Raw genomic sequence first — 27,443 nt, 5'->3', positions numbered from 1 at the left:
TTCTTAATACCATTGATGGTATTTTCTTCTCTTTTCTTTCCACTTCAATACCTCTTTTTTGGATTAGTTACTCGCTTTTTTGGTATGTCTGAAAAGAAAAGAACTTTGGGGTTTAAGCATTGCTCTTCCTGCAATGGTAAACTCCCCAACAGTGGTCTACATGAGGAATGTGCTTATTGTCTGGGGGTTCCACACCTATCTGTGAAACCTCCCTAGTCAAAGTTGTGTTAGTTTTAGTCAGCGGACGCTGAATGAAAGAAAGAATAAACTTATTCTGAAAGGCCTGCTGCCTTCTCCATTTTCTGAGGCTGTTTCTGCATCAGAGGTCTCAACCCCTCCATCTGTGCACAAAAAAAATCCTCATTCAGACCCTTCTTCACCCGCTGGTGAGAAGGGCAAGCCTCATAAGCACAAGGACCTTAAAACTTCCACGGGGCACAAGTTCGCCTCCTCAGTTCTGATAACCTTGGCTCCGAGCTCTGCTCCACTGGCGTCTTCTAATATTGTGATGACTTCCACATTGGCACCACCCTTGGCATCGACTACTGCTACATTTCCGACTGTTGTTTTGGACCCTATCTTATTGCCTGCCATTAGCTCGGCACCGCCGTCCCCTATCTTCGTTCCGAGATCGGTACCGATGACTCCATTGGAGCCGATAATGACCTCCACCCCAGCTATCACTTCGGCTCCGAGCCCTTTTTTGGCACCGATATTTCCCCTTTTGCCTGTCTCGAAACTGGAATCCTCAGTGCCGACGTTTACTTCACGTTGGATCCGGTATTCCCTGTCCTTGGATCCTTTTGCCTGACAAATCTTTAGCCCCTTTTTAGACCGACCTGACTCCCCCCTCAGGAGTGTCGGTAAGGTCCACCAGGAGCCTATCTGAATGGGATGTGGTGCACCTGTTTGATCAGCTGCTGACAGCCAGGGGGATTACAAATTTTCCTCGAACCCACCCCACTCCGGGCTTTGGGTCCATTGCCACTGTGACTCCCACTTATTCGCCTCCCTTGGACCCTTCAGTTCTGAGGCCCATAGCTCCGACGTCTGTGGGAGGAATCCTCTCCTCGGCACCGACAGTGACCTTCTCTGAGGCTCCGAGGCCCCTTTGGGTTTCAGTTCCTTCAAAACCATTAAACACAAAAGCTGGTCTTTGTGCCCAAACTGTCATTGATAATCACAGGAAAGGCACTAGAAATCAGCAAGTGAAAGTTTAATGACAATCCACACGTAAAATCACCGCACAAACAGAACCTTGGTTACGTGTGGAGTGTCATTAAACTTTCACTTGCTGATTTCTTGTGCCTTTCCTTTGTTTATCCTTCAAAACCATCCTTTCCTCAATCTCATGCTTGGGAGGTGGAACTCTCAGCTCCGGGAATGGTTCCGATTGTTTCATCGGCTCCGTCTCTGGCTCTGGGGGTGACTCTTGTCCCAGTTTTGCTTGAGGCTCCGTCCCTGGGAGCGGGCCCCATGGAGCGGGGTATGACCCTGGTTCCGAGATTGTCTTCCTTGATTCCGGGCTCCCATTCCTCTTCGGGCGGGCCTGCCTTCTGGGTGATGGAGAGGGTGCTTGCTTCGGGAAGTGCTCCTCCTACGTCGGACCTTCCCCCCGCTGCTTCTGAGCTGCAACTATCACAGGCCACCCCCCAGGACACTGAAAGCGCAAGCCTCAAGAAACCCCTGTACAGGGTAACCTCCTTTCTGAGTCCTGTTCAGATGTTCCCACTGAAGATCCTCCTCGGAAACGGACATGTAAGAGGAAATACATGGACTCCCCAGAAGAGTCCCTCACTGAATATATAGATTACGATGATAGGGAGGGGTCCCCACGGTCACCCCCTGATGATGTCTCCTTTGGAGACATCCTGGAAATTTTGAGGCAGAGGGGCAACTGGAAGCCCTCCAACCCTTCCTCAGAGGAATCCTTATTCCTGCAGGCCTTCCGCTCTCGGCCCTCTACTTCTTGGATGACCCCCCCCCCCCACACCGCAGATAACCTAGTCAAGTTCATCCTGCAGCAGGCATGGAAGAACCCTGATAGCATTGAGGCCATTCGCCGGAGACCAGACAAGATACTCTCCATTCCAGAGGAGCAGCCCCATTGGTCGAAAAACTTACCAGTAGACGCTATGGTGGTGGCGGCTGCCATGAAAAAGGACCTTGCAGAGGAAAGTCCTGCTGTCCACCCAGCCAACAGAGAGTCCCGATCAGTGGACAGATTAGGGAAGCGAGTTTTTGCTTCAGTGACCTTTGCTGTTAGGTCTCTGAATTACTTGGCACATTTTACGAGGCTCCAAAGAGATCTCATATCTGAACTCTTGTGGGTCATGTTTTGGACGGGGCACGTGATAAAGTTGCTTCCCAACTTGCTACCCTAGAATCAATTTCCAACTCGTCCATGAGGTTGCTGTCCCACGCAACCGAAGGGCGGGCTAGAGCTGTGGGTGCAGGCGTAGTTATGAGATGCCACACCTGGATGCGCATTTGTGACCTCGCAGACTCCTTCCAGTCTTCCTGTTTAACCGCCCTTATCGAACCGTCTGCTTTGTGTGGTTCTAAAGTGAAGAACACATTAGCCAGGTGCGAGCAGGACAGAAAAACCTTGTCTGCTGTTGGCCTACGTTTTTGCAAGCCTCAGCGCACTTTCCCCAGGAACCAGAGGAGTGGAAAGATGTGGCACAAAAAATCTCAAGGCCCTTTCTGTAGTGAACGTGGCGAGGACTCCCCCAGAGGCAGAGGGGGTTCCAATAATGGAAGACACCCTTTTCAGGGCAGAGGGGGGTCCCCGAAATCAGGGCTCCAAGGATTCTTTCTCTGGACAACCTTATTAGCGCACCTGAAGCACTACCCAATTGCTTTCCTCTGGAAGCAGTCGGGGCTCGTTTCTCTCTACACCAAGCTGCCTGGTGCTCTATTATAAACGATCAGTGGATGCAGAGAATAATTTCCAGAGATTATTACATTCCCTTAATCTCTTACCCAAGACCTCCGAAATCCCTTCCCAATGTTCCCCCCAGTCAAAGGGAAGAGGCAGCTTCAGAAATAAGAAATCTGTGTCAAAAACGAGTCATCCAACAAGTCCCCCTAGACCAGTGCGGATCCGAGTTTTACTCAAGATTCTTTTTGGTACCAAAAAAGACTGGGGACTGGAGGCCCATTTTGGATCTCAGCCAGCTAAACAAATCAGTGGTTCAGACCACGTTCCGCATGGTCACAATTCAATCCATTCTCCCATTTCTTCTGGAGGGTGTGTGGATGTGCTCGAGAGACCTCCGGGATGGGTATTACCACATCAAAGTGGACAAACGCTCCAGGAGTCTCCTTTGCTTCCAGCTGGGAGCCAATCATTACCAATTCAGAGCCCTGCCATTCGGTCTTTCATTGGCCCCCAGAGTGTTCATGAAATGCCTACCAGTGGTGACAGCTCATCTGAGACTACAAGGATTCCAAGTGTTTCCTTATCTAGATGATTGGCTCCTCTCCACCCCCACCAAGCGCCTACTGGTCAGGGCCCTCCGCTACACCCTAGCACTGGCGGAGTTCCTAGGCATCAAAACTCACTGGGAAAAATCCAAACTTCATCCCACCCAACAATTGGAATTTATAGGAGCAATATTCAACACTCAAACCAGCCAAGTCTCTCTTCCTTCTCACATACTTCTGAGATTATGGTTACAAGTACAAGTGATGCTCTGTCGAAGGAAGGTGTCTGCAAGGGAAGTTCTTCAGGCTCTGGGGTCTATGGCGGCAGCCATTCCAGTTGTTCCCCTAGCAAAATTGCATATGAGAATACTACAATGGCTCCTTTTGTCCCAGTGGATATCCATTCTCCACCCCCTGAATGCATAGATCCTCATCACCAACTCCTGCAAGCAAGATCTCCTCTAGTGGATGAGAACAGACAAAAATCATTGGTGTCGCCCCTTCCAGCCTCCCCAACCAAATGCCACGGCGACTACGGACACTTACCTAATAGGGTGTGGGGGGGTGCATTTCCAGGGAAAGACAGTCCAAGACACATGGTCCAACCTAGAGGTCAACTTGCATATCACTGTCCTGGAGTTACGAGCGGTGCTGTTAGCATTGCAGGCACTTCATCCGCTCCTTCAGGAGGGAATAATTGCTTTCCAGTCAGACAATATGTCAGTCGTCTGGTACATAAGCAAACAGGGAGGGACCAAATCCTACCCCCTATGTCATGAGGCAATGAGAATTTGGCATTGGGTGATAGCTTCCAACCACTTTTTAATCGCAACGCATATCCCGGGGAGTTCCAATGTGATTGCAGACAGACTAAGCAGATGCATCCTCCGTCCTCACGAGTGGTCTCTCAACCCGATCGTGGTGCAGAAATCTTCAGCTGTTGGGGCCAGCCTTGTTGCGATCTTTTCTCCTCCCCCTCAAATAAAAAATGCAACCGCTATTTTGCCCTCTTTCCCCCAAACGGAAAGTCAGCAAGAGACGCTTTGACTCACGATTGGCCCATGGGTCTCCTCTATGCTTATCCTCCGATACCTCTGATTCCCTTATTTCTAAGGAAAGCTATTTGGTTGAGAAGCAAGGTGATTCTCATTGCCCCTTTCTGGCCTCGTCAAGTGTGGTTTCCCTTCCTCTGACCTCACCTGCTTCAACCTCCTTGGATCCTGGACACTCGTCAGGACCTAATATCTCACCCACAAGGGCTAACTCCCCCAAATCTATCCACCCTCAAGCTAACAGCTTGGTTTCTCCACTTCCGTTAGTCACCAGGCAGGAAACTCTCTCCGGAATATTATTCTGGCCTCCCACAAACCATCCACCAGAAAACTCTGCAGAGATAAGTGGAAAAGATTCACTATCTGGTCGAATAATCAGATGCTAGACCCCTTTTCAACTCCTACAGCCACCATTCTTCACTATCTCTCTGAGTTGTTTAACAATGGGGCGTCAGCGTCTACTATTCGAGTCCATTTAGCAGCTATTTCCAATTTCCATAACCAGTTCAGTTCCAGTTCAGATGGAGTCCCTCTTATCTCCACCTGACTCTGCAAGACCTTTCTCAAGGGAGTTTTCCATAGTAGACCTCCTATCAGGCAGACTGTAGAGACATGGAATCTCTCCCAGGTTCTCCAGTGTTTCTCTCTACCTCCCTTTGAGCCTGCCACAACATGTGATCTAAAATTCCTGTTATGGAAGTCTTTGTTTTTGGTGGTGGTCACATCAGCTAGTCGGATATCTGAGTTACAAGCCTTATATCTAATCCTCCATAACGACAGAGTATTACTAACTAACCCATCTTTTCTCCCCAAAGTGGTTTCCGACTTCTCTATTAACCAGTCCATTGAGCTCCCTGTATTTTTCTCAAACTACTCAAACAAAGGGGAACACTGCCTTCATTCATTGGATGTACATAGACAACTGTGTTTCTATCTAGACAGGACTAAGTCCTTTTGCAAGTCAGACCAACTTTTCATTTCCTTTTGTGGTCCTAGACTGGGATGTGATGTATCAAAAGTTACTTTATCAAAATGGCTCAGACATTGCATTACCTTTGCATATTCCCTTAAGAATGAATCCAAACCTGACCAAATCAAAGATCATTCAACTAGGGCCTTCGCAACTTCGGTTGCCTTCCATTCCAGGGCTTTCATGGATGACATTTGTGCATTTGAGCTAAACCGCATACCTTCATCAAGCATTACAAACTGGATCTGGTCTACAGGGGAAGAGCAGCCTTTGTCTCAGTGGTTCTCAGGAATGTTCTTCCATAAGGGCCATCCGGGTTCTCCAAGTAGCTTGGGATTCTGTCCCATCAGTGATGAATAGGAAGAAGATTAACAACTTCAGATAAAGAAGTTATGTCTTTAACGTTCCATCTGAGTTGTTGATCTTCTTCCAGTCATCACACCCTCCCACCATCCCCCACCAAAGGCTCCTGGAGGATCATCTGGGTCCTTGTGGTGTTTCAGGGTTTCTGTGCAGGGATGGCCTCTGTCTTTCTGTTTCTTCTGTATGTTGCATGCAAACTTGATCTGAGGTAACTGGGAGAAGGGCATTGTGGGTAGCAACTTAGCCCAAGAGTTTTTGGTGTACGCGAGCTCGGTATTAGGCCGACTCGGTTCCGAGGGCTTGGAACTGAACCCATCAGTGATGACTGGAAGAAGATCAACAACTCAGATGGAACGTTATGATAAGACATAACTTCTTTTTTAGCCACTACCTGGCTAGGATCAAGCAGAGAAACAGTTTGGGGATTTTGGCCTACTTAATCATTCCACAGAAGAAAATTACTCATATGAATGGTGGCTTATGTATCCATTTTATTATAATATGCACAGTGGTTTTAGGATGATGTCATGGCATACTCTATCAGAGACTATCTATCTAACTGATAGAACTGCAAAAGTGCCTCCAACTTTTAGAAGTATTATTGCATAGTAAAGCATACCAGATGGTGATGTTAAGATGTTCTTCATATTGATCACTGCTGCAGTAGCCATAGCTGTATGGGTTATATCTTGCCAAGGATATAACAGCCGGCCCATTTCTAATGCTCCAGGGCAGCTTCCACATATCCAAACTGTCAAGTAACTCGAGCTGAGCTAACTAAAAGACAAGTTTGGGCTCAAAGCCCTTCACAGCTCTACTGCTGCCGAAGTTTACACCCCTCTGAGGCTTTTAAAGATTGACGGTCAGCTTGTGATTTCCTAAGCAGGAAAGTTATTTTAAAGTTAGGAGTGTTGTGTTTTAACGGATTGTCTCAAGATAGTAATGTACTTTTAAATGGAGCACTAGTTTCAATTGGTTTAAAAATAGTGTTATCTAACTGATAAACATATTTTTTGTGGAGAAATTGTATTTAAGGTTGTGGGGTTGCTATAGTGTTTGAAATTGCTTTTGCTGTGTTTTTTTTCTCTCAAAAAAGTAACTTTTGTGGACTGGAAGTTTTACTGGCGTTGTAGCTTGTTTTCCCCAGGATAGAGGCGCCATTTTCGACTTGACCATGGATTGTCACTCTCATGATCGGTCCTTCTTCCAGCCTCAAAAAGAAAAAGTTAAGCAAACAGCTTTTGACACCAGAGAAGGCTAGCAGCTTGCCTCAGCCACAGGTGGGTGACTGCTGTGGCCATTTGTTGTACCTCATACCACATAGCTGCCCGTCAATCCTCAAAAGCTTCAGAGGAATGTAAACTTTGGTGGCAGTACAGCTGTGAAGGGCTTTGAGCTCAGACTTGTCTTTTAGTCAGCTCAGCTCTGGTGTAGCACCTACAGCCACTATGGATCAAGGGTTAGCCACATCCTGTGCAACCATTGGGGTCCCTCAGTGGGCAAGGGAGAACCACTCTTCTCCATCCTGGGAGAGGGAACAGTGAAGGTTTCGATATTGTGACAGAATGCTGTGGCCATCCCAGGGAAGCAGCGGCTGCCATTGGTAATGTGAAGATTGGGTAAACATAGATGAAGGCTGCCAGCCTAGCCAGATAGAATTTTGTAGATAATTCTGTCATCTGTAAATATTAATGTAAACCTCAGGCTTGTTGTCTTAAATGGTAAAAGTAGTGTTACAGGTGGAACTGAAAAAAATGTAACAACAGTGCACTCTGCTGACCAGTTATAGCATGTTGTGACCCTTTGATCTAAACACAGTGCCGAAATGTCTAAGTGAAGGAATTCTTGCTATTGTTTTGAATTTGCATGCATAAATGTCCTTTATTGCTCTGGTTTCTGCCCAGAGGTGAAGAATGTAAATGTAGTTTCTGTTAGCCTGGGAACCCAGAGAAGTGTGAAGAATGATGTAATGTGCACCAGGAATGTGATTTTAAAAACAGAGAGAATTAAGCATTTTTGTCTTGACCATCCAACTCATCAGCACTGTCTTGGTCTATATGCAAGTTTATCTTAGACTTGTGTTTTCTCTTAGAAATAGCTAGAAACTAGAAAACTTTGACTAAGTGTTTTTCTGTAATGTCTTAACTGTACTACTGAATTACTTTAAGTATTTCTCTGTGATCTCTGAACTCTTGACTAGAACTGTTTAGTAAAAGGTATTGTCTTGTGTTTTGACTATTTGTTTTTAAATATTTTAAACCCTTTCAACTGTGGCTGTTTTTATAGAGATAATTTAAGCTCTTTAGAGTACTTGCATGCCTTTGGTAAATTGTACAAAGCCACTTCAATAGCTTTAGCCCTGTGCTATACTACCAATTGGATAATAATATTGCACAGTAATAATTGGACACCCTTTTAATGACTTTTGAGTAGCTGATAAATATTAGTGGGTGGTGGCAGCTGCTACTACCGTATAGTCTAGGAAAAAGGGGCACAGCTGTAGAACTTGCGCCAGCCTTCCCCAAGAATGTCCGTGTGGTTGTATAAACTCTTCTCAAAGTGTGTGTGTGTGTGTGTGTGTGTGTGTGTGTGTGTGTGAGCTACTTGGGCAGGGACACGAAGCACTGGCTGGACAGAGAGGTTTCTGGAGGTTTTAGCTTGCCCACTGAGATCTGGACCCTATATCTGTGCCAGTGGGGAGTATCATTGGGGACCTGGAGAGCAAGGGAGCGACCAGCCCCAGACTGACTGTGATCTCTGTGTGCTCTTAAGGAAAATTGCACTTTACTGTGTGTATTTGTTATCCTTTCCTCCTATATGAGACACCCCTCACTGGTGTTAGTGGTGAGGATTGAGGCTCCTTGATTGCTGGGCCAGGGCACGGGTGTCACAGGTAACATGGTTGACCCCATTTTTCTTGTCAAAAAGAAACAGAAAACCAAACATATATCTTCTCCTCCTCAAATTTGTTTTGGATAGAAGTAATTTAATGGGACTGGCTCAGGGATTGATTAAGGCATTTGATACTATTCATAGAGAAAAAGGGATGCCTCCTTTCCTAAAGAGATTCAAGATTCTGAATCTGAACAGGAAGTTCCAGGAATGGATTCAGGGTTTTGTCCTCAGACATCAGATTCAGACTCAGCGGAGAGCTCTCTTTCTGATTCTCCCTGTGGGGTTTCTCTTGCTGTGAGACTGTTGCTGGAATGTCACACTGTTTTTAGTGGTAGAGCACTGAGGTTTCTTTTTTTCCTCAAAAAATACTATGAGTTGTTACAGAAGGATGTTCCAGAGCCTACACCCATTCCTTCTGCCTGCCTGCTTTAGAGGATTTGTGTCTTACTGTCAGTAATTTTCCTGATAGTTAGCTAGCTGTCCCTAAAAGGCAGATAGGATGTATAGCGCTCCTCAATCTTTTAATTTGTACACACTATTCCCAAACCTGACCCAGCATCTGTAGCCTTAGTGGACTCCTCTGCTGCTAAGCACTTAGTTAATTCCAGTCCTACACTTTGTAATAAAAATGCAAAAATTATTGATAGGCATGGGCAAAAGTGTATACTTCTGCAAGTTTAAATTTCAGAATTTAAAATTTTCAGGCGCATTTGTTAAAGACTATTATGACATATTGTGAAAGTATGAGAGATGTTTTATCTAAAGTGTCTTGTTGTGAAGAAAATTCTACTTTAAATAACGTGGTTTCTTTTATTGCACAGGTCACTACTCATTGTTTGTAGTGTGTGTGTTTGACTCTGTTAATACTTCTTCCAGGGGTATGACCTCTGGTATGGATTTAACAAGATTTGCTTGGCTGCATTTTCAAAACTTTCCAGGTTATGTTTAAAATGAGATTTTAAATTCTCCCTTGGATAGAGATTTAGTGTTTGGCCCCTCTGCTGCAGAGATGATCAGAAAGTTGATGAAAGATGCAAGCTGATCCAGGGAAACTCTTAAGATATTTCATGCCGCCTGTCCATATTGCCCACAAGATTTTCTTTCTCCTACTCTAGTTTAGCAAAAAACAGACTAAACCATATCAAAAAAATTCAGGTTAACAGACATTTAAGAAGTTTCAGAGGGGTTCCAAAAGAAGTCTCAAACTTTTCAAAACCAAGAACAGTTTAACAAGTCTGAATAACTATTCAGGAGACCTTGTGACCCCTCCCACAGTGGTCCATATTCTCTTCTAGAAAGTCTAAATCTCCACTTTTCTCTTTGACAACAGATTGTTTCAGATAAATGAGATCTGAAAATCATGTATCAGGGTTACATATGGCAATGGGAGGAAATTCCTCTTTCCCAGGGGGTCATTCCTCAATCCTGCCAGTAAGTGTTTTGTTTCCACCTGTTCTTCATCACATGCTTTCTCAAGGAGTGATAGAACCATTTCCTCCTTCCCAGGTGCGGAAGAAAAGAAACAGGTTTGGGGACCAGCTCTGAGTCTTTCTTCCCTAAACATGTTTGTGATAGTGCCCAAATTCAAAATGATATCACGTCACAACCTGTTGCCTCTTCTTCCTCTGTCAAGTTTCCTGGTAACACTAGACTTAAAGATACTTATCATCAGAATCCTATTCATCCATACTTCAGGCATTTCTTGAGGTTTTGTGCATCTGAATCACATATCAGTTCTTTGGCTTACCCTTTGGATGATCCACTGCACCAAGAATGTTCACAAAGTGTCTAGTTCCAGTTATAGCTCATTGCAGGCTACAGGGTCTCCTACTGCAATTTTTCATGTTTAGATGATTTGCTTATCTTTGCAGAGTCTTTTTCAAAATGTCAGGAATCTTTCTCTCTTGGGTGAGAAATCTCTTGCACAAGCTAGGATTCCAAGAGAACATTCAAAAGTCTTTCTTGATTCCCTCACACAGGGTTGTGCTCCTGGGATGTCAGCTAGACACCTCAGTTGAAAGAGCTTTTCTTCCAAAGGAAAAATAGATCTTTCTTTAGATCTATTTCTAAATTCTTTTCATTCAGACTTCAGTCACTGGGGGGAATACCTCAGGATTTTGGGTCTTGTGGCATCTCTGATTACCATGATATCCCTGGCCTGGCAAGACTCCATATGAGAAAGATAGAGTGGTGTCTGAAATCTGTTTGGTCCCAGCATCAACACCCTTTATCTTTTCAGATCCCAGTATTGGTGTTTGCAGACTAACCATGTTAGCTTGGGATATAGCTTCACAGCATCATCATACTCTACAGGCATCCTGTAGTCTGTCAGAGCAAAATTGTGTGGCAGACAAATTGCGCAAGTCCAGGGCAGACACTCACAAGTGGAAACTACATCCAGGGGTCTTCCAAGATTTGATCCATCTTTGGGAAGTTCCTCAAGTAGACCTCTTTGCCTCCTCTTTGAACAATCAGCTGGAAAAATTCTGTTCCTGGACTTCCATGCAAGAAGGCCTGAAAGACAGATGCCTTTTCTTTGGACAGGAATGTTCCAGTATGCCTTTCCACCCTTTCTACTAATATTCAGGGTACTACTAAATATTCAGAAGGAGAACTCCATGATCATTGTGGTGACTCCCTTCTGGCCCAGACAGCCATGGTTCTCCCATCTTTTGGAAATGACCAGGGACAGTTGACCACAGTCTTCATCACAGAATAGATCTTCTTACACAAGAACAGGGGTGTTTGATACACCCCAACATCAGTCATCTTCAGTTGACTGTCTGGATGATAGGGTCTTATTTAGGCACCTGTTTTCTGAGGAAATACAGCAAGTACTAATGGAGGCAAGAAAGCCTGCTGCTAGAAAATCATGTATTAGCAAATGTCAAAGGTTTTCTGTTTGGTGCCAACAACATAACCAGCACCCAATCAGGTCTAGTTGTTCCCTGGTTTTACAATATTTGTGTGAGTTGCTATCTTATGGCTTTTCTTATTCCTCTATCAAGATTCATTTATTGGCATATCTGCCCATTGATCCCCCTCTTCCATGGCAGTTGCATGTCAAAATGTTCTTGAAAGGTGTTTTGTATAAGGGGCCTCGAAGAAAACTGGAGATCCCTTCTTTGGATCTTAATTTTGTGTTACAGAAACTAAAACTTGCTCCATTTGAACCAGCTAATCTTGGTAACTTGAGGTTCTTAACATGGAAGACAGTTTTATTAATTGCTCTGACCTCTTCAAGAAGGGTGTCTGAGTTGCAAGCTCTTATGGTGAGTCAACCCTACCTCATTTTCCACATGGACACATTTTCCTTGAGAATTAATCCTTTTTTTATGCCTAAAGTGGTATCCAAGTTTACTTTGTCAAACTATCCATCTCCCCATTTTCTTTCCTGAACCTAAAAATCGGGGGGGGGGGGGATGCTTCATACCTTGGATGTCCACAGACAACTTTATCTTGACAGAACTAAATCCTTCAGATCATGGGATCAATTGCTCATTTCTTGTGAAGGTAAGAAGTGACAAACAGCATTAAAACAGACTATTTCCAAATGGTTGTCTAAGGCTATTACTTTTTGTTGTACTCACCATGACAATTCGGTTCCAGGCAGGGACAAGGCCCGCTCCACAAGGACCTTGGATTGTTCTATGGCTTTTTGGAAAAGGTTGGATTCTAGACGTATTCTAGAAGTTGCTACTTCATCCTCTGTACATACTTTTACATAACACTATATGCTGGATTCCTTCTGTAGGTCTAGATCATGCTTTATTAGGACCATTTTCCAGGGGCTTCTTGACCCTTCACTTTCCAACTCCCAAATGTAGTTAGCTATGGTAATCAACCCATATAGCTAAGGCTACTGCAGCACTGATCAATATGAAGAACATAATATTGTTGTGTAAGGTGAACTTACCACAACAGTAGATGTTTGAGTGATCACTGTTGCAGTAGCCACCCCCCCCCTTCATCCCCCTTTTGTTTTGGTGTGTTTTTTAGTTGTTACTCCTAGCCTTGTCCTTTCGGGACTCAGCTGCCCTCTCTCTGCTGGCAGGAAAGCTCTGAAGGGATTCGCACCCAAACTTGTCTTTCAGTCAGCTCAGCTTGAGCTACTTGACAGTTTGGGCACATGGAAGGTGCCCTGAAGCTTTGGAAGCTGTCCGGCTGTTATATCCTTGTCAGGATATAACCCATGTAGGTAAGCATACTGCAATAGTGATCATCTGAACATCTATTGTAATGGTAAGTTCAACTTGTACTTTCTACAGACCTATTATGCAACATTTTTTTTTCCTTTTATGCCTAAGTAAGCCCTTCCTTTCTGCATTGATTGTTTTTGGTAGTGGTAGTAGTACAGTTGTGGAGAAGGTGGTCATTTATTTAAAGTTAACCTTCACAATTACAAAGCTGTGACAAAACCTTGCTCATTTTCATACATCCCAATTTCCTTCTTTTCAATGGTGAGTAAAGGAAAGTGTAGTAAAGCTTCTAGGCAAGTGTAGTAAAACTGGGTATGATTCTGTACAAAACCTACACAAGTGTGGTAAGGCTTCTGGGCATGATTCTGTAGTGATCTGCGGAAGTGCTGTAAAGCTTCTGGTCACGATTATGTACCAAATGTGTGAAAGTGTTGTAAAGCCTCTGGGCATGATTCTGTACAGAATCTGTCCAAATGTAGCAAAGCTTCTGGGCATGATTCTGTACAGAATTTATATGAATGTAGTAATGCTACTTGTCATGATTCTGTACAGAATCTGCATGAGTTTAGTAAAGCTACCGGGCATGATTCCATACAAAACCTGCACAAGTTTAGTAAAGTTTCTGGGCATGATTCCTTGCAGAATCTATACAAGTGTAGTAAAGCTTCTGGGCATGATGGGTTTGGTTCCGAGTATCAGAACTGACTTGGCTATTACTGCAGCTCATGATAACCAAAATCTCTCGAGCTTAGGTCCTTCCCACAATGCCTCTCTCCTAGTTACCTCAGATCTCGTTTGCTGCTTCCAGAGACAGATGCATTTCTCAGAGCTCTCAAGCAAAGTCATTTATTTACATCTATAACCTTCCATTTACTAAAGAAATTTTCCTAACTATATATTTCTATTTGTTTCTATGTGATTTCTGCCCTCTCCCTTGTAGTCAATGCAAAGTACAGAGAATTTGTAAGTAGCGTTATTATAGTAAGTAATAATTTATTTCTTTTATCAATTTTATGTTCGTGTTTGCACTGGTGCATTTATGCAACACTGTGTCACACTCATGGAAACTTTGCAGTAGACCAGTATGCAAACAAATAAAACAAAATCAAGATGAAAAGCTACTGTTACGAACATTGCTTCATGACTGGTAATAACTTCATGTACACGTCATTTTGTGCATTTTAATGAAGAGGCTTTGTTTTGATGAAAAAGCAAAAGCAAAAATCACCTCTAGTTTTTTTTAGTCACAGCCTTTTTCCAAATTGTCAAAAGTGTATATCCAACAGCCCTGAATTAATCTTTTAATTTTAATACAACAGCATTCCAATGACGTAAAAAGCTGTTGTAGCAGTCCTAGGGTCAAATGTCACAGTAGTGTCTATTAATGCTGGTCTTTGATTGGGTGCATTCTACACTCATTTGGCCTCACAATCTCGTATCTGGAGGTTGTAATATTTTAGTTGTGTAAAGGCAAATAAGAATATTCCACTTTATTTCACATAACTGCCAAAGTCTTTTGGTTCCATATTTGCCTGTGTATGTAGAAGTTCACATATCTTGCTTTGCAGTTAATTTTTAAATAATAAACTATAAAACTATTAATATATATATATATATATATATATATATATATATATATATATATATATATATATTTTTTTTTTTTTTTAACATATATAAGAATCTTGGAGAAGTGATGTGCAGCATTATTGTCTTGATGTTTTCAAAAATTATTTTTTTTCTGATACCCACTATTTAGTAGTAGCCAAATGTAGATAAAGAGATTATTTCACTTTATTTTAGTGTTCACAAGTGAACCACATAGTGCAGTTCAACACGTTAGCAACTGGATTAATTCTGTTTTACCAATGTGCTAAATAACATATAATCACATAGAAGTGATACGGCGTTATGGTTTTGATTCTTTCCATGCATTAGTCTAAAATACATGATAATGAGAAGTAATAGCTAAATAAACACAGCAAAGGTATTTAAAATTATTTTATGTGCACTTTAATTCCATTTTGTATTTTCTCTAGCACTTCCCCAGTAAGCTGGCTTACATTATGAATACGTTGCACATGTTCTAATTGCACAACACACTAGTACTGCTGGCACATGGTCTCTCCCATTAGAACCTAAAGAGATGTCACAAGATAGCTACAACATATATTCCTCATAAGTGAAGTGACACATCATTTGTATTTCTTTAGTCTCACTTCATTCTATATTTATTTATTTATTTACTGGGGAAGTCCATCTGGGTCAGGAACCCATTTTCAATAGAGGGCTGGGCAGAAAAGTTCCAAATGATACATGGAAGTTAAGACAATTTACATGAACAAGATAAAAAACAACTATTAAAGCACATATTAAAAATAATTGAATATTAAATATGTACCGAGAGGAAGATGCAATAATAAATACAAAATAAGTACAAAGAGGTAGGTAAAATAATAAAATATATCAAATTAAAGTAAATTGGTATATTGCAAACTTTTTTTTTTAAAATATATCAGGTAGGAGTAAGGTAAGGAATGAGGATCAGAACATTAGATGCAAGTAGATGCTTAGAAGGATGGGAAAATTTAGGGTGTAGAAACATGGAAAGTCAGTTAGTCCAATATGCTAGTGGTTAGTAGATGAAATTCCTCTTTTAGGGATAGAAAGGAAAGCCCCTAGAAAATGAATCGAGTTCACCTGTTAGAGAAAGAGCAGGGGCAGGTCTGATGACATAGAAAATGTTTTTTTTTAGAGTGTGTTTGAAGTTTTTAAAACTCTCAATGGTAGTGATGTCTGTTGGCAGACAGTTACAGAACTTGGCGGTAGCCTGTGAGTGTAGGCACTGTCCCGCTCTTTTGTTTGCAATGTAGACTGTTAGGAGTTGTTTGTTTTCAGACTGGAGGGCTCTTGTAGGTATGTAGGGTTTTAGGATAGATTTGAGGGCTGGACAGCTATCGGGTGTATATATCATTTTATGTGCAGAAGACAGCTGTACTAAGCTTAGATGTTATGTGAGTTTGAGCCAATATAGTTATTACAGAGCTAAGCAGTAGTGGGAATGGTAGGTTCCAAGATACAACTATCTGGCCAAACACAGTTCATAATGGAGCAGCATACTTTTTACAAGGTTTTAACATTACAGTCATTTTCTGTTGGGATTTGTGGACCTCTAATAGCTGAAGATAGCCTGTGTTACTTTTATTTTTGTTAAGTTGTTAGGTTGTCATGTTGGTAGGTTGATATTGCTATCCCTGCAGAGAATGAAAGCATTTTTTCAGAGTCAGGTCATTTTTTTCAGCTCTTAATTTTATGATTAATGCTGAGCTGCTTTTAAAGAGAAACACATTTGCCCATTAAAATTAATCTTCATAAAGAGCAAATCATAAACACATAGCAAGTTTAACTCCAAATTATATTAATATGCATTATTAACAATGGTTGCTTGTGTTTTTTCTCTTTGAATAGTTACCAATCAAATTGATAGATTGCATCAGTCTTATTTCTTATCCAGGATATACTTTCTAACAGGATTGCAAATAAAAAAAAAATGTGATGTTGCTTCTCCAAACAAATATGTGTACTTGGTTAATATTTTGGTAATTAAGAGAAAAATGTTGATCCAGAGTCTATTTTATAAGGAAATTGTACAAATTCATTTATGTTTTTGCACAACATTTTTACTAATATATCTCAAAGCTTGTTTATTCACCATGTAACAGAACTGCTTTTAACTTTCAGTGTTTATTATTAGTTTTGCCCTCTTCTTGTTCATCACTTTAGTGATGTGTTTCAATAGCTGAATAGTACTAGAATGTATTTTAAGGCATTAAGCCTTTAATGTTAAAATGTATCTTTTAAGAGTGGCAGGTGAAAGCATAAATAGGTTATTACTGGTGACTGTACTGTTCAAAAAATGTAATATCAGCTTCTATTTTCTTTTTTAGAATTCAATTCGCCATAACTTGTCACTTCACAGCAAGTTTATAAGAGTTCAAAATGAAGGAACAGGGAAGAGTTCCTGGTGGATGCTCAATCCAGAAGGTGGAAAGAGTGGGAAATCTCCAAGGAGAAGAGCAGCATCCATGGACAACAACAGTAAATTTGCAAAGAGCAGAGGCCGAGCAGCTAAAAAAAAGGCAGCCCTTCAAGGTGGTCCAGATGCTAATGGTGACAGCCCAAATTCACAATTTTCAAAGTGGCCTGGCAGTCCTAACTCTCACAGTAATGATGACTTTGAGACCTGGAACAGTTTCAGACCACGAACAAGTTCTAATGCTAGTTCAGTAGGTGTACGACTTTCCCCAATTATGCCAGAACAGGAGGATCTTGGAGATGGAGATGTTCACTCTCTTGTGTATACCCCGCAACCTAGCAAAATGACATCATTGCCAAGTCTGTCAGAAATGAGCAGTTCAGAAAATATGGAAAATCTGTTGGATAATCTTAACTTACTTTCACCTAGTTCCTCAATGACAGTATCAACACAGTCTTCACCTGCTTCTATGATGCAGCAAAACCCTGGATATTCATTTGCAACCCAGAATACAAGCATGGGATCACAACCATCAGATTATAGGAAATTTAGCTACAATCAAACAAACATTAACTCTGTCCCTCAGATGCCTTTACAACCTCTCCAGGAATCTAAATCTGGTTATGGTTCTTTGAACCAGTTTAACTGTCCAACAGGACTCCTGAAGGAACTGTTAACTTCGGACTCACCACCTCAACCTGACATTTTATCACAAGTGGACACTGTGGTTTCCCAGCCTGGCAAGAGAATGCCAAGCCAAAACGTGATGATAACAAGTAGCTCTGTGATGCCTCAATATCCTGTTCAACCTCCGCACAATAAAATGATAAACCCTGCAACCCACCCTCATCAAGCACATAGCCAGCAAGCACAGTCTGTCAGTAGTCGTGCCTTAATGCACAACATGAGTACCATGTTACACAGTTCACATCCGAGTCGTTTATCTTCAGTGAAGATCCCTTTACAAGTGCCTGTTTCCCAGACCATGGGAATGAATACCACAAGTCCTTTCCCTGGTATCAACAGTAATGGGCATGGAAGAGTGGGGTTTGTTGCTATGCACCAAGAAAAACTACCAAGTGACTTGGATGGTATGTTAATAGAACACCTGGAATGTGATATGGAATCCATTATTCGAAATGATCTCATGGATGGAGATTCTTTAGATTTTAACTTTGACCCTGTTCTACCTAGCCAGAGTTTTCAACATGGTGTAAAAACAACTCACAGTTGGGTGTCAGGTTAAAAATTATTAGCAGGTAAGCTTGAGCAGTGTGCATTAGTGAAATATTGTTTGAATAAGCATGCTTGCTTACAAATCTTTTATTTATTTATTTATTTATTTATTGTAGGTATGAAATACAGAAATCTGGTGTTTATTAAGTGCAATCAGTTATGTGGTTAGGGAGCTGAGCACATGTTAACACTTTTCTTTGAACTATAAGTGTTTGTTTGAATTTACATGTGTACTGATACTTAAGTTGAAAATGTCTATCTTGACTGTCTGTATCATATTGCCTGTGCTGTAATTTATAAGCTACATATGTAAAGGTGCTATGATTTGTGAATAGTCATGATGCCATCACATGCAGGTAATCATCATGGGTAGACTGTATTTTACTCTATGGTATTAATTGGAAACACTCTGAATATAGGGACTCTAGTGACTAGACTTTATTCAGTTGATTTTCTGCATTGTTTCATTTATATGACCTTTTATGACTTTTGCACTTTCATGTTTCATCCTGATAACTCTAGTTTCTGATTTTGTGTTTGTTTTAATTAGGTTTCAAGTATAAAAGAACATCATACTGGACCTCTAGCAGGAACTGAAAAGTACAGTCCAAAGACTTTCCTCATCCTCATTTAGTTCACTTGATTAAAAAAGTGCTCCGAATTGCCTTCTTCAAACCTGGCAACAGAAATCATTTTCCTGCACAGGATGTTTGCCCAGTGTTTGTAGGTTATGTGCTGCTTTAGATAAGGCCTTTGCCATTGGAAACTTCATTGCTATTGAGTGCCAAAACTCACTACATCATACTATACAATAGCAGAGGTTATCTATTCAACTTGCTTTGTATTTTCTGGATATACATGTGAGCTGCCTACACTTTGCATGCAGCTGACACGTTTGCATGCTGAATATGAATCTTTTGTACAGCAAATATAACAATCTCCTGTCTCATGTAAACATTTTGTCTTGCATATTACTGTGCAGATGAATGTAGATTGATGTGAGCTTGTTTTGTAGTTTTACAGCTTTTTGTAACTTGTTTCTATTTAATTGCAGTCCATCCAGTTAAAACAATGTCATAAAAAGATAGAAAGTATTTTATGAACTTGTTACTTGAAAAACATAACAGGTACGGCTTTATAAGCCATCTACCTGTTTTAACAATTACTTAATCTCAGTTTTTTATTTATCTTTTCACTTGAAAAAGGAAATATTGTAACACTTAAGCTACCAGACTTAAATCATCTACTTTCTGCAGTTTCAGATTAACTTCACATCGAGGGACTTGTTTTCTGAGGCTGCAGACCGTTACTGATTAAAAAAAAATGTTTGCCTTGAGTAAAAACAGTGTACTACCATGCATTTGTCAGTTTACAGAATCACAGAATTCAGGGGCATGATAAATTTTGTTTCATTTTGTATTTTTAACTGGATGAAATTCATATTTTATACATATTCTTATTGGTTTGTACACAGTAATATGATAATCAGTAATGTTTGCTTGTTTATTTTGTAAATAATCATAAAGGAAAAAAAAATGAGTAAGTCTGAAATTGCCCTGGATAATTACTGGTCTGGTTTTACTTAGTGGGATCCTGATGTGTATAAATAAAGGCATTTTGCATTTCATTTGTTAAATAAATATTTAATAATCTAATTTCATACAGGAATCTTTAGAAATGTGTAATTCTGCTTTTCAAGTACATGACCTGCCAGAAAGTGTTAAGTAACTTTTATAGATGCTTGTATAATGCTTAATGTTTGGAATTTGTTGTTGATATGTTATTATCATGTTTAATTGTCTGGAGGAAATGGTATTTTTAGAGAAAAAGGCTGTAATCATATCAAAAAAGCTGTCTGTCATAGTAGTTTTAAAAATGTATCAAGCAACTGTCATTTTGTATAAATATCCTTTCAGTTGCCCCATTGCTCTTTTATATGGACTGCATACCTCTTCGGGTCACTGAACAGTTAAGAATGAACGTGCATAAAATGTATATTTTTAGAAATTGTTCTGTAATGAAAGTTACATGCATTTAATTTGAAGAATTTGTTGGTTTTACAGCATTTATTGAAGTTTCATTATGTAGTGAACTGTTGACATTAACTTTCATATTTTTGAAATTCATATGGCACTTACCTTGTGTGTGTGTGTGTGTGTGTGTGTGTGTGTGTTACATAGAGAAAATAGTATTTTCTTATTATTCAGACTGTGCTGTAGGAGGCACATTGTAAAGAAAGTTTGGCATTACATTTTACATTTTCAGTTCCTCCTATTTTTACAAAGTACATAACTTCAATATCAATTGCTCTGAAGCTTTTTATTCTATAGATACCAAAGGCTACATATGATACATTTTCATGACTACTGCCCATTATATGCAGAAGACATTTATGACTGTGTTAAATGCAGTGTGAATGTACAATCTGTTCTTGCCTATGATTGATATTTTAAATTAATTGTGCCTAGTTTTTGACTGTTAAAAGCAGGGAAGTTTAGTCACATACAGAGTAAGAAATCAATATTCCAGGAAATGCTTATTCCAGCATTGTGGTAGAGATATTCCTTCCCTACAGGCAGCAGTTTACCTTCACTGCTTCATATGCATGTTGTATATTATTAAAGCGCCATAAAAGTTCTTATTGTCAAGGCTTTTTTAACTGGAAAAATCCAGTAACATTTCAGGATACTGAGTGCCTAAGCTTGAGCAAAATCAAGAGGATTTTTGTAGAATGCACCATCTTATACAAGACTAATATAACAGAACTTGCACATTTTTCTACTGTTGCTTTCATTATAGCTACTAATCCATTTTCTTTTATGCTGTTTATGCAGTTACCAGTATGCTTTATTTAATTCTGTGTTAGCTGCCTTATTTATAGGTAAACTAACAAATAGCAGTACAGTCATCTCAATGAACAGAGCTGCAACTTAATTTCTGATATATTTCCTGGAATTTCAGCTGATGAAAATAGATGCATTTGTTTAATCATTGAAAATGTAATGATTATTTATAGATGTTCACTTTGGTCTTTCAGTATTTGGTGTTAGTTAACTAGGTTATGGACACTATATACCAGAGCCTATTATCATGGGTAAATTGGGAGCTTTGGTCTAAGTAAGTCATGCAGTCACATAGTGTGCAGTTATTTATTTGAAAACAATTCCCTTTACTGATAAATTTTATCTTCGGCAACAGTTATATTTCATTCATTCATTCTGTATTTCTCCCACTTAATTGTCATCTCCTAATGATATTACTTCTTTTTCTTTCCCCAGCTTTCACCTCTCTGTCATGCTGTGTCTGCATAAGATGTTGTAGACAAGCAGCTCCATCCTATGCATTGCATGTGTATGTTCATAGTAATGAGAATTGCCACTTTCATTGAGGAAAGATGATGTAACCCCTATTATATGAAGCTCTGCCATGTATCACTGCAGTATTTATAGAAAGACTTTATGTCCTTTGTCCATAATCCTATTTACATTTTAAATGCTTGCTGAGTATTCCATTTGTTATATACACTTAGCCTTCCTAAGCGACCTAGAGTCAGCTGCATCATAGGTTCTCAGACCCAGGATCTTAGTGTAAGTCTGAGAAATGTATTTGTGATCCTCACAGTGGAGTGACTTTAATAGTGAAATGGTAGAATATATGCAACTTTGGGATTTTAAAATCGTACAGTTAGCAGTGGTGTGGGGTTCCAGCAGGAGGTTCAAGGAGGCTTGCATATCTTCAGAAATACTTGAAAACCATAACACTGAGTTTCATAATTCATTACTTCACTTTTTTTGCTGAACTTTCAGTTTATTTATTTATTTATTTGTTTTTTTTTTTGTTTTGTTTTTGTTTTTTTGCATTTTCAAGGCTTGCACAATTTGCTGTCACATATTTTATGGGAGCCCTCATACTCAGCCACAGAGAACCTCACTCAAACTACAGCAAAGTCCTTAAGTCTTTCCTAGATATATATAAAAAGAAAAACTTTGGGCCTCTCCATAAGACTGCTGTGCTGCACAGAAGCAGACCAATCCAAGATTCATACACAGACTTACTTTAAGTAATATGTGGTTTAGTGCATTTGTTTTTTTGTTGATTTGCAATCAGATCTATGTATTCATTGACCATTCATCTGCATTCAGGCTGATTCCATATGAAAACAAGATTGAGAGGTAAAAGTTCAAGTGCACAACAGTTTCAGGCTTGCTTGTGCCACAGCTGAAAAAATTGCTAAGCTTTTCCAGGGTAGCTGGCTTTATTATTTGACAACCGCTGATCTATATGATTCCACGTCATTGTAGACTGACACTGTCCCTCCCTGGAGCAAGAGGATTCTCTGCAATGCTATGTGGTTAATAATTGTCCACAACTCTAGCCAGTCCTGATAGTCTAGTTGTGCCTGTAAACCCATGCGCATACACTGAAGTCATGCACTGCCACATTTTCATTTTTTATTTTCATCTAGCAGATTTGTGACAGAACTTTATAGCTACAGTGTATCACTTTGTAGTTTGAAGAGTTGAGAGATTATATATTTTTACTAAGCAGACGCATCTAGAATCATCCCACTCAGGCTGCTGCTTGGCTGAACTTACATTAGTGATGTACACCAAGATAGTTTTAATTTTATCAATCCAGTTCTGTAATTAACACACAATGAAGCCCTCAACCCAATTTTCAAGTGTACAGCCTCTCTTTTTCTTAATATTGTTGAAGTTGTTTCTTCGTACAAGTTTAGATGTTTCTTTGACAAAACAATTGTAGATGTTTTATTTAGAGTTTTTGATGTGGCAGATGTAGGATTTTTGTTTCATCTTTTGTTAAAAGTCAAAATACTTGCTTTGTGAAATGTGTAAAGACCTTGCTAAAGAAGTTGTAGTTTGATTGTTATTATTATTGTTATTATTTTGGATTGTACTGTTAAAAGTATAGTGTATTATAGAGCTATTCATATATTTTAAATGTGCAAGAAAGATGTATTGTTTCAGGTATAGCCTTATAAAATATGAAGTTTTTTTAGATAGTAGATGCTCGCTTTGAGAAGGCTTCTATATTTTAGTAAACTGACACTGGGTTCCTTTTAAACAAAGCATTTATATAATACAGAAAAACTGAAATGTTTTATTGAACCTTGACTATCTAAGAGACTATCCGCAATGAGAGGAGAAAAGCTCAAATTGGACCAATTTTAAAGTTATTATGAATTGCACTTTTTAAACCACTGGAACTATCTTTTTTCTTTAATCAGTGTTTTTACTTATTTCAAAAGTTACATAATTGTGAAACTGTTACTTTTCTTAAATTATGATTTATTTTGTTATAATTCAGTTCCTTTATTACATTTTCAGTTAGATATTAAATGTGCAATCTGATTAATATAAAACATTTAAAAATATACTGGCATTAAAATAATCTCCTTTTTATAGATGTTCCATTGACCAACAGTATCGTAACAGTTAGCTTGTAAATGCAGCATGTTGTAGTCAGTTAGTTAAACAGACTGGGATTTCTTCAGTCCACTGAACAGTAATGCTTATCAGAGCTTAATTTGGGGATGTTTTTCAGATAAGTGCCTGATGTAGTTCAATACATGAGAACAATGTTGCTGTAATTGCATTAAGCCATAAATGTATATAAACTGTATAAAATTCATTGTGTTTGTGCTCTTTATTATGTTTGAAGTATACAATATTGAGTTGTATTCTCTTGTCTCTTCATGGTTTCCAATTTCCATTTTTGTATTTATTTTTCTGTAACATACACTAAATGTTGCTAAACTTACCATATCATAACAGCAATTTAGCATTTATTTTACAGTGGAGGTCACATCACCTTGAGTGACATTTCTAAATGAGCTGTCAGATTATATAAGCCCTCATGATAATATTGTGTTAACTAGAAATGAAAGTTATGTACTTCCCATAACTATAGATCCGTGTTGTCTTATTTTGACTGGTTCAGTGTTTGGGTTGTTGGATCTGACCCCAGTAACTTCTTCTAGATCTGAGGCTCTGACTCTTCCCCTCTCCATAATTCCCTCCTCTCCACTAAGTTACCTCAGATAGAGTTTGCTGATTTTACTTAAGTTATAGATCTCCTCTTATAACTGCAGAAATCTGTAGGAGCCCCAATTGGTAAACATGTTAATACCACAGTAAGGATCAAGAGAAAACTTAGAACAGACAGAGGCATAGGTGAGGTCATTCTAATCATCAGAAACTGTGAACGACAATATTAGGAGGGGGAAGGAGGTAGGGATTTTAAACTGGGTGAAAATAAGACAGCACGGATCTACTGTAATAGTAAGAACATAGCTTTTGTATCAAATGTCGTCTGTATTCATCCAGTTTAACATTTGGGGGAGATTTCCAAGCTGCAAAAAAGGCACCTGGGTTGGTATCAAGGAAGGACATTGAGAATAGTGGAACCAAAGGATAAGAGGGCTCTGGTTTGCACGTCCAATTTGTAATGAAGTACTAGGAGTAAACCATGGACTATGTTGCTGCTGCACAATGCCATCAAAGGGAACTTCTTCATGTTGCACTTGTAGAATGTACTTTTGTTTTTTTGTTTTTTTTTTGTTTCTTTTTTTTGTATGGGTAAACCCTGGTCATTATAAACAAAAGAAATGTAGTTTGACCACCATTTAAAAATTATGACTTTTGATATATTTTTGCCCGGTTTTGCTTTAGAAAAGGATACAAACAGCTGACTTTCTTATATCCTTGGTATGGTGTAAATAGAATCTGAGCTGTCTATAAACATCTAATGTATGTAGCAAATATTACCCTTTGTATGAGAACTTGGGGGAAAAAGACTAGCAAATCAGCAGATTGATTCGAGTTTACTTCACTTTTCAGCTTTGGTAGGAAAGGGGGTTTGTTCTCAACATTCTCTTGAGAAAGGCTTTAGAAATTTTAAGTGAGGCATCAGAGGAGTCATTATCTCATATGTGAAAATTTTGAAATGGCAGCCATTTGCACTTTGATAGTAGAAAAAGTAGACCATTTCTGAAAACGTTCTGGTAGAAATTCCATGATCGATGGGAGTGGAGCAGAGAATGGATCCATTCCTCTCAACGAAGCCAGAATAGAAAATCCTTTACACTTAGATAAATCTTTTTTGTTGACTGTTTTGTGAGATTGAAGTAATGTCAACCACTGATGAGGAAAGCCTGGCATCTCTGGCTATTTTCAAAATTGGAGTAAACAATCAACTTTAGGACTTGTAGATACAGCACAGGTAACCCAGAAAAAGACTCAAAAGATCTGGGCTGGGATCCAACACCCAAGGCAGGTATAATAAATTAGGTCAAAGGAAGGGAAACCAAACCTGCCAGGGTCCAAAAGGAGCAAAGATGATAACTCTGGTCTTGCACCTTGTAGCTTTCTGAATGGAAATTGTCAAGAATAGTATCAGGCTAAAAGTGTAGAAGACACCCTGTGGCCAGTTATGGACTAGAGCATCCCTCTGTGACTGATCCTGTGGATGGATTAGGGCAAAGTAACTGCTGCACTTGTTTGCCTATGAGGCAAAGAAGTTGCAGCAAGGTTGGCCCCAGCAGCTGAAAATTTTAATTGCCACTGCCTAGTTGAAAGACAATTCATGATGGCAATAGAATTGACCTGCTCATCTTGTCCAGTAGTACATTTGATGCCCCAGGGTATATGCATCGCTATCATAAAATGATGGAAAGACATAACCCATTGCCATACTCTCATGTCTTCCCAGCAAAGTGAGTATGACCCATTTTCCTCCTTGTTTGTTGATGTAGCAGACCACTTACATGTTGTCTGAATGGATATCACACCCTTGAGTAGGTAGTCCTAAAAGCCCTGCATCGTTAGGATGACTGCTCTCATCTCTAAGATATTGATGTGAATGTTGGACTCTAGAGGTGACCAAATGCAGTGAACAGTCTTCCCATCGAAATGTCACCCCACCATAGAAGGGAAGCATCCGTGGTCACTGTGGCCCTGGGAATCAGTGGACAAAAAGGTCTTCCTTCCATTACTGACTGGAAGGTTATCCACCATTCGATGTAATCTCTGCAAATATATGTGAGGCAAGTTTTGGCATAGTGGGGGTGTAGATTTTATGAACAGTGGACTGAGAGAGTCCACTGTAACACTCTCGTGTGTTTTTCACCAGTGGAACTAACATGATGGAAGACACCATCAACCCAACAAATGAAGAATCAATCTTGCTTGAGGAAAGGGATTCTGAACTACCTGAGAGGCCATTATTCATAAGGACAATCCTCTGGCATCTGGAAGCTTGGCAATTTGAAGAACTGTGTTTGTATGACATCATATAAACTCTATTTGTTGTATGCACAACAGCTGGACTTTTGATAGATTTTACTGTGACCCCCAGTAGATCTGTAAGACAGAACAGTAATCCCTGTTATTATATCTGCAGATCCCTGGAAGTAGCAGTTAGGAGCCTATCATCTAGATAAGGGAGGACCTGGAACCCTTGCAGTCAAAAATGAGTAGCTACCACTCCCATGATTTTCATGAACACCTGGGGAGGTCGCTGTGTTGATCCCGAACTGCCCTTCGGGCTCAACACCTGGGGGGGGGCTGTGTTGAGCCCGAAGGGCAGTTCTCTTAATTGAAATTGATTGGCTCCCAGCCCAAGATGGAGACTGAAGCATAAGTCAATTGCCTCCATATCTTTATGTGATAGTAGAAGTCCTGGAGATCTCTAGACCACATCCAACTGTCCTTCCTCAGCAGAGGTAATAACAACTGTATCTTGACCATCTGGAACTTTGTCTGTGTCATGAATTGATTGAGATGGCTAAAATCTCCTGTCTTCTTTGGGACTGTAAAAGACCTGGAATAGATTCCAGATCCTAACTGGTCTGGCTGGACCCATTGGATGACTGTTTTTTCTAGCTATTTTCAAACCTCTGCTGCTACAGATTCCAATTGACTGGATGGAACTTTGGGAACCTTTACCTTTTTTTTGGAGGGTACAAAAACAGAATGGTCATCCAGGAATCCACTGTAAAGTTTTGCCAGGCTTGGGGTGCAAGGTTAAACTTCCTCTGACTGCCTACACAGTGCTGCAGACAGGTAACCCTTCAGAAGTACTGACAAGATTTCTTGGTGAAGGGACTGTAAAAACCCTGATTATGTGGTCTGTGTCTACCCCTGGGATGTCTATTTAAGTTATCCCCTCCTGCCTCAGTAGGGGTCTGTCTACAGGAGTGTCTTGGTGATAACCTTGTGATTTTTCTGAACCACATCTTCTTA

General features: G+C 40.1%; 1 protein-coding gene across 1 annotated transcript in view; it reads left to right on the top strand.

Moving 5' to 3' along the window:
- Window positions 1–23,832, top strand: part of FOXO1 (forkhead box O1) — a 367,521-nt gene extending 343,689 nt beyond the window's left edge. The window contains exons 2-3 of the mRNA XM_044071658.1: window positions 16,856–18,203; window positions 18,731–23,832. Coding sequence (XP_043927593.1) covers window positions 16,856–18,190 — 1,335 coding nt within the window. The 3' untranslated portion in view covers window positions 18,191–18,203; window positions 18,731–23,832. The remainder of the gene's footprint in view (window positions 1–16,855; window positions 18,204–18,730) is intronic.
- The last annotated feature ends 3,611 nt before the right edge of the window (window positions 23,833–27,443 follow it).

The sequence above is a fragment of the Protopterus annectens genome, chromosome 5.part0 (genome assembly GCF_019279795.1).
Source record: "Protopterus annectens isolate FY-2018-M chromosome 5.part0, PAN1.0, whole genome shotgun sequence".
In the NCBI taxonomy this organism is placed as follows: domain Eukaryota; kingdom Metazoa; phylum Chordata; order Ceratodontiformes; family Protopteridae; genus Protopterus; species Protopterus annectens.
The sequence above is the reverse complement of the archived record's forward strand: the minus strand, read 5'-3'. Positions and strand labels throughout refer to the sequence as shown.